The sequence below is a fragment of the Physeter macrocephalus genome, chromosome 19 (genome assembly GCF_002837175.3).
Source record: "Physeter macrocephalus isolate SW-GA chromosome 19, ASM283717v5, whole genome shotgun sequence".
Lineage (NCBI taxonomy): Eukaryota > Metazoa > Chordata > Mammalia > Artiodactyla > Physeteridae > Physeter > Physeter macrocephalus.
Genome location: NC_041232.1, coordinates 18,311,194 through 18,318,971, shown reverse-complemented (window position 1 = coordinate 18,318,971; position 7,778 = coordinate 18,311,194). Strand labels below are relative to the sequence as shown.

General features: G+C 43.0%; 1 protein-coding gene across 4 annotated transcripts in view; it reads right to left on the bottom strand.

Moving 5' to 3' along the window:
- RNF34 (ring finger protein 34) overlaps positions 1 to 4,329 on the bottom strand; it is a 20,120-nt gene extending 15,791 nt beyond the window's left edge. For 2 of the 4 annotated variants that reach the window (XM_007128799.4, XM_007128801.4), the window contains exon 1: positions 4,193 to 4,328. In XM_007128799.4, coding sequence (XP_007128861.1) covers positions 4,193 to 4,198 — 6 coding nt within the window. In that variant the 5' untranslated portion in view covers positions 4,199 to 4,328. Of the gene's footprint in view, positions 1 to 4,192 lie in introns of all 4 variants that reach the window. The other 2 variants (XM_007128800.4, XM_028480290.2) reach the window with 2 other exon arrangements.
- Positions 4,330 to 7,778: the final 3,449 nt, after the last annotated feature.

Below are 7,778 nucleotides of genomic sequence, written 5' to 3'. Positions count from 1 at the left end.
GGAGCGGCTGGGCCCGTGAGCCGTGGCCGCTGAGCCTGCGCGTCCAGAGCCTGTGCTCCGCAACGGGAGAGGCCACAGCTGTGAGAGGCCCGCGTACCGCAAAAAAAAAAAAAAAGTTCCTCTTCATTCTCTAGTAGCAGAAAGGCTGAACGTGTTCCTCCTGTATTGTTTCTTCCTAAAGAATGAATTAGAAATTCCCTCCCCTCTGTAGGAGTACAGAGGAGGGGAGGGGACTGTGATCCACAAATGTAAACACTTTGCAGGAGAGTGGGACTGACAGTTTCCAGTGCTGTGACACTTATTTCCACAATAGCAGACCACCAATTTTTTAAGCACTCTCTTGGGTTCCTCAGTCAGATTCACACAATAGAGGCCCATTCTGAATCATCATTTCAGTCAACAAAAGCAAGAGGGAATGTGTTCTTTCTTTACAAGCAGTAGCCCAGCCTTCTTTTTGGCAGAGTGCCAGTTTTCAAATGGCTCACAGTTCAGCTGTCTTTGATTGTGCGTGTGCGTGTCTGTGTGAGATCTAATGTGCTTTCTAGAATATCTGGGGGTTGGGGCAGGGAGACGTCCAAAATGCTCAACTTAACAGAATTAACAAAAAGTTTACTACAAACTTTGAATCCTATTCTAAACTACATCAGGATGTGATCCCTTTTAATTATTCCACCAAATGTAATAGTAGCCAGGCAAACTAGAATGAAGACTAAGAAAGCTATAGTGATTTCCATGAAGATTAAATGACAGCCAGAGAGAAAGAGAGAGAGAGAGAGAGAAGGGGGAGTGGGGAAGTTGATGGGTTTGAAAACAGCAAAAAACTAAATGATCATAGTCTAAATCATTTGCTTTCGATTCAACTAGGTAAACAGAAGTAATCATAATGCCACCTCCTAAGAGTTGCTTGCCTCAACTCTAAATTAAATATGGTAATATTTTACACAGTTATTTTAAGGATAAACCTAGAAGTTTCAATTTCAAGAACATTAATTTTCTTGGATGCTGTAAGAAGCTACAAGGACCAGGCAGGGATTCAGTTCTTCCACCAGTGGAAGCTTCTTCAGAGAACTCAATCACCACAAGCTTTGTCTTCAAACTCTGAACAACCTTCAGTTTGCTAAAACTCAATGTCCTTGTGTTAAACAATAGGAAAAGATGTTTTAAATCTTAGTACCAGTGATATAAGAGAGTAAGTTTTACAGTTTAAATTTCAATTAGGTTAAACTTCCCTACAGAAATTAAAGCAAACCAGAAGAAATGATTAAGGTAATAAGCAAAAATCTTTACCCTATTTAGAGCCACTGGAGCAACAGTTCCTTAAAAAGGGAAAGGATTTCTTACTGAAACTGCTGCTTCAACTGAAATACAATACACCAGGAACTCTGCGATCTTAATGACTAAATATCAGGCTATATACCATAAAGGAGGAAATTCTACATCCTAAGTTCTTTCTCTCATACCATTAAGCAGGATGCAAAAACAAATGCTGATCTTAAAAATGTAATATTTTTAGGTAAGACATTTGGCCAAATTGATTGATTTTTACAAATAACGTGTTCTGGAGATCATAAATATTATCTTCTTCATGTTTGGGTTTTGTTTTCTTTTCTTAAAACAGTATACTTGGGACTTCCCTGGTGGCACAGTGGTTAAGAATCCGCCTGCCAATTCAAGGGACACGGGTTCGATCCACGGTCTGGGAAGATCCCACATGCCGCGGAGCAACTAAGCCCGCGAGTCACAACTACTGAGCCCATGTGACACAACTACTGAAGCCCACGTGCCACAACAAAGAAAAGGCCCTGCTCGCCGCAACTAGAGAAAGCCTGTGCACAGCAACAAAGACCCAACGCAGCCAAAAATAAATAAATAAAATTAAAAAACAAAACAGTATACTTGACCCTTAGCACCACTCCCCCACCTTTCAGAGAAAAGAGAAAAAAAAAAAGGAAAAGGAAATTACGTTAAACAGATTACTTTCTTCTTGATGTATCGTTTTGAGCTTGGAAGAATGAACATGATTAGTACAATTAAGGGTGAGATCAATATAAATATGGGAAAACAGGAAGGAGATTAAATCAAATTAACATAAGACACTAATTTGGATTTTTTTTTTAAATCCCTTATAGGAAGTTAATTAGATGCTACTCTAAGGTGAAACGGTTACTTGAATCTTTGAGACAAACCTATTTCAAAACAACAGTTTCTAAACAATAACAAAAAAAGACAAAAAAATTTAAAGGAAGAAAGTAAATACCCATTCTACACAGATACTAAAATCAGCTCCTGGTCCTGGGCTTGTGTGAAGATGTACGTATCTGATTGCTTGGCTTTTAAATTAATTTTAATTCCACTGAAATTTTAATTTTAATTTAATACTTGCTTAGATGAACATTCACATGTTAGAATTCCATGACATCAGGAATTAATGCCCCTGCCCAGAAATCTATAGGTACCGCAAAATTAGACAATTTCAATATGAAACAAAGTTAATAAATAGCCCCAATCCTAAATTTTGTGAATCCAGTTTTCACAAAAACTTAAATGAAAAGCAGCATCTTCATAATTGTCATCTTGTTCAGACTGATGTCTATTTAGGTCTGCATTTTGTTTCATAAAATATACCTTTTTATATTTTCAAATTCCATCCAACTTTGTTTCTAAAATTTCAACTCAGAAAGTAGTATCCTCCACCTAAATTCAAAAACACTTCTGAAAAAATTTCAACACTGTACTTGCCCCTAATTCTCTCCTTCTACACCTTGTTTCTTGATGGGTCACAAATTTAATATTTACTAATAAAGGTACTGACATTCTTTGAGGCATTATGTATAAAGATCCCTTATTTGTTTTTGGATCTTAACACACAGCGGGATGATGGTTTTCAGGAAAGAAAGCTAGTTTTAGATATTTTAATAGGTATTCTAAGTTGAAATATTTTATAGCTGAACTGGGAAGTTAAAAAATAAGCTCTTTGAATATCCTCATACTTTAACACCCCGTTCAGAAGTTACCTATTCCAAAAATCTTCCTTGCTTCCTACAGCCAGAAAAAATCCTTTCTTGCTCCTGAGGGTCTTGCATTTTTTTGATACCTTACATCAAATTCTGCCTCATAATGTGGTTTCTTGAGAATGTCTCTTCTCTTTTGGTTGGCAAACTCCTAAAGGGTGGGATTGTATTTTGAATTACTTCTACGCATGATATATCCCTCTTAGCTAACACATAGGAAATGCTCAACAAAATATCTTCTTGGGGCTTTGTCAAGGTAGAGTTTTAAGCTAGCAGTTCACTCTGTTATTTTTCTTACCCACGCCAATCACACCTCTTCACTGAGATTAATGAAATCATCTATGTCTGAAAGAGTATCACCTTATGACTCATCCCACTTGGTTTGAATCAATACGTGAATTGATTGTTGTACCCAGAGCTCTTTAGAACTCTCAGCGATCAAGTTGAGAGAATCAGCTCCCAAAAGTAGGCCAGAACCTCCCCCCTCCCCCCTCTTCCTTAAACTTCTCACTCAGTGATGCTCCCACGCTCTCACACCCACCTTGAAGACTCAAGCTGTCAAATTACTTGCTGCGTACCTAGCGGCGATGGAGACACACGGGTTTGCTAAGAGCTCTAGGTCACGGCCCCAGTGTTAAGCCTGCAAACAGATCCTTCAGGGTGGGATCCCCACCCCGAGACATTTCTAACCAGCTAGCCGGGCCCCAGCCTCACGACTCCCCGCACAACTCCTTTTCCCTTCGTCCAGCAGTTTCCGTCCTGCGACAGTCCCGTGGTGCTCCCGACATTTGGGTTAGTTCAAGGACTCGGGGCGGGAGAGGGCACTCTGTGGGCAAAGGCACGGAGGGTGAGGCGAGCACCAGGGGGTCTGCCTCCGGCCCCCGAGGACGCGGACAGGGCCCAGCGCGGAGAGGGGCCCACCAGGCGTGAGTGCGGGGCGGACCCGGCCTCTCCCCCGGCCTCGGGCTCGCTGACGGAGGCGCTGTGGGAGTTGGAAACGTCCGGGAGCCCACGACATCCGCCCTGCGGGTCAGGGCCCCAGAAGCCGGCGGGGGACCCCCCTCCGCGGAGCTCTCCGAGGTGCCGGTAGAGAAACCGCTGAGGCGAAAGGAAGGCACTTCGGGCGCACTGGCCGGATAGCAGAGGAGAGGAGGGACTGCCCGGCCCCACCGGCCCCTCACCTTCATGGCCGCGACCGCCGCGTCTGGGTCGGCTCTGCCCGGGAATTCAGCACCATAGCAGATCCTAGCACAAGCGCCCTCCTTCCTTCTGGGCGGCGATACTGAGCCTCCCGAGGCGACCCAGCGTCCAGACGTAAGGGGCGTGGTCACGCCCGCCGCGCGCCCCCGGGAAGAGCGCCGAGCGGCGGCCGAGGCGACCAATCCGGAGCTGACACTCGGGGGGCCGGTCACCAAAGCCAATGAAGTGGCGGGAATGGGGCGGGGCCTCCGTCGCAGCCTGGAAGGCCGAGAAAGAATCCATTCCGCCCCAAGCAGAGATGGGCGCGTCTGGGCGTGTCGGGAGTCTCCTGGCGGTTTTCTCCGCTGGATCGCTGAACTCGGAGTCAGCGTCCCCTGAGGAAACTGCAGCAGAGATTTGGGTTTAGGGCTGGGTGGTCAAGTTCCCCTGGAGATGAGGGCGGGAAGGGGCGTGGTAAATTTGAAAACGCCGGTTGGTTGGAACTTTTTGTTATAACGGTCAAAGCAGGGCCTCGGATTTCCTCCCCAGACATTCAAGCCTCTCACAGTCGGTAATGACCTCAGATCTCCTCTCTGGAGGGTCCAGTAAGCAGTGCCAGCTGCGCACGCAAGGACGCGGATTTAACAAACGTTTTATTGAAAACACTTGAAGAACCAACGGTTCTCAAATCCCAGCTGCTCTTTTATAGCAACATAACAAAGTAACTAAATCCTAGCACGGTGAGAGAATTAGGGTGAGCCCTTGGAGTTGACTTTATTTGGACAGAGAAAATTAGTTTGTAAATTAAAGTATCGATTTCTTCAGCCTGACTTGATGACACTCCGTTGGTTTTCCGATACTTCTTCCTCTCCTCTCTAACTCAACCAGTACTTAAATAAATACTTAAGTAGAGAAAGAGCTATGAAGATGTCAATTCACGTCTCATGAGGACCTGACTGTTCTATTCCTTTTGAATAGATTTGCTTATATGTACTATGTCAGTTTAAAACACAAAGCCACCCCACTTCCTTAGGCTGCAATAATACTTGGGTTTTTATTGTTTATTTATTTTTATTTCTTTATTTTTTCTGCTGCGTTGGGTCTTTGTTGCTGTGCACGGGCTTTCTCTAGTTGCGGCGAGCAAGGGCTACTCTTCGTTGCGGTGCCCGGGCTTCTCATTGCGGTGGCTTCTCTTGTTTCGGAGCACGGGCTCTAGGTGCGCGGCCTTCAATAGTTGCAGCACGCGGGCTTGGTAGTTGCAGTGTGCTGGCTTAGTTGCCCCAGAGCATGTGGGATCTTCCTGGACCAGGGCTCGAACCTGTGTCCCCTGCACTGGCAGGCAGATTCTTACCCACTGTGCCACCAGGGAAGCCCAATACTTGTTTTTTAGCTTATTTTTCTTGCTTCAAGCATTGCTCTGATAATATAATTTAACATCTATAGTCCTGGCTTTTCTTCTTTGGAAAAATGCAAAGAAAGCCTTTCATTCACCATATGGGAGCAGCAGCTGAGCCTCAATGGAAGAAAAAGTACTAATTCTTCTAATAATCCAGGCACAAAGAAACTCAATAAAAACTTGGTGGTGGGGATTCCCTGGTGGCGCAGTGGTTGAGAATCCGCCTGCCGATGCAAGGGACACGGGTTCGTGCCCCGGTCCGGGAAGATCCCATATGCCACGGAGCAGCTAGGCCTGTGAGCCAAGGCCGCTGAGGCTGCGCGTCCGGAGCCTGTGCTCCACAACGGGAGAGGCCACAACAGTGAGAGGCCCGCGTACCGCAAAAAAAACCAAAACCAAAACCAAAAACTTGGTGGTGGTACAAAGTCTCCCTCATTAGAAAGGAAGCTGGCAGGTCTACCTGAAGAGTTAACGATTAGGCACATGAAAAGATGCTCAACATCATTAGTCATCAGGGAAATGCAAATTAAAACCATGAGATACCAATTCACACCCACTAGGATGGCTAAAATAAAAAAAATAATAATAAGTGCTGTTAAGGATGTGGAGAAATTGGAACCTTAATTACATTGCTGGTGGAACTCTAAAATGGTGGATCTGCTTTGGAAAGCACTCTGGCAGTTCCTCAAAATATTAAACATAGAATTACCATACGACCCCACAATTCTACTCCTAGGTGTAAAAACCTAAGAGAAATGAAGACGTATGTCCACCAAAAAGCCTTATACATAAACGTTCATAGTGGCATAATCACAATAGTCAAAAAGTGGAAACAACCCAAGTGTCCATTAGTTGATGAATAGATAAATAAAATATGGTCTATCCATACAATGGAAAATTATTTAGCCAAAATAGGAATGAAGTACTGATATCTGTTATAATGTGAATGAACCTTGAAAGCATGATGCTAAGTGAAAGAAGCCAGTTACAAAGACCACATATTGTATGATTCCATGCATATGAAATGTCCAGAAGAGGCAAATCCAGAGAGACAGAAAGTAGAGTAGTAGTTGCTTAGGGTTGAGGGGGTTAGGGGGAAATGCTAAAGGGCCCAGGGGTTTCCTCTGGGGGGCAATGAAAATGTTCTAAAATTTATTGTGGTGATGGTTGCCCAACTCTGTAAATACACTAAAAACTATTGAATTATACAATTTAAATGAGTGAACTGTATGTGAATTATATCTCAATAAAGCTGTAATCATAATAAAGATATTGAGAATCAGCACCAAAAGAAAAAAGTTAATGCAGCTGGAGAGTGACCAGAGAAAAGCAATAAAAACAATAAAAAAAAACAGGAGTAGGGAGAGATTGTATTGAAGACCAATTTAAAACTGCAATTCTTGAGGAAGACTTGTCTTATTCTGTGCCTAACTTAAAGCAAAGCCCCCAATAAATGTTTGAGTGAATTCTTTCTTCTGGAAGACTGAGAAGGAATATAATATTGAAAAAAATAAGGGAGAAAAAATTTTTCAAATAAGGAAGTAAATAGGGTACACATGAGTTCACAATTGTTAAATACTTGAAATTGGAACATCCTGAAGCTTGAGAGGCATTTTTGTGCTTAAACACCATAGTTTTTCAGTAAAAGAGATGCATTATGTGATCAAAATTTTTTCTTTGTTTCAAACTTTGTATAATGACACCTTTCTGTCAAGTGTGTACTAACTGTATCAATTGGGGTTCAAGAAAATGTGGTCTGTTGCTAACATAATCAACAGCCTAATACTTTGTATTTCAGAGTAAAAGTATTTCCAAGACATGTGGGATAATTTATTGCAGCTAAACTACTTGCTTAATATGTAATGGCGCTAATCTCTGAGTTTGTCTTTTTTTATCCCTCAAAAAAATTCTTTTATTGAATTCACAATGCACTCTTTTATTTATTTATTTTTTAAAGGTCACTGCAGTAGTGGTTGGAATAAGAGGCTGAAAGGGTGTTTTTTTTTTTTTTTTTTTGGCTGCATTGGGTCTTCATTGCTGCGTGCAGGCTTTCTCTAGTTGTGACGAGCAGGGGCTAATCTGTTGTGGTGCACGTGCTTCTCATTGTGGTGGCTTCTCTTGTTGTGGAGCACGGGCTCTAGAGCGCAGGCTCAGTAGTTGTGGTGCATGGGCTTAGTTGCTCTGCGGCATGT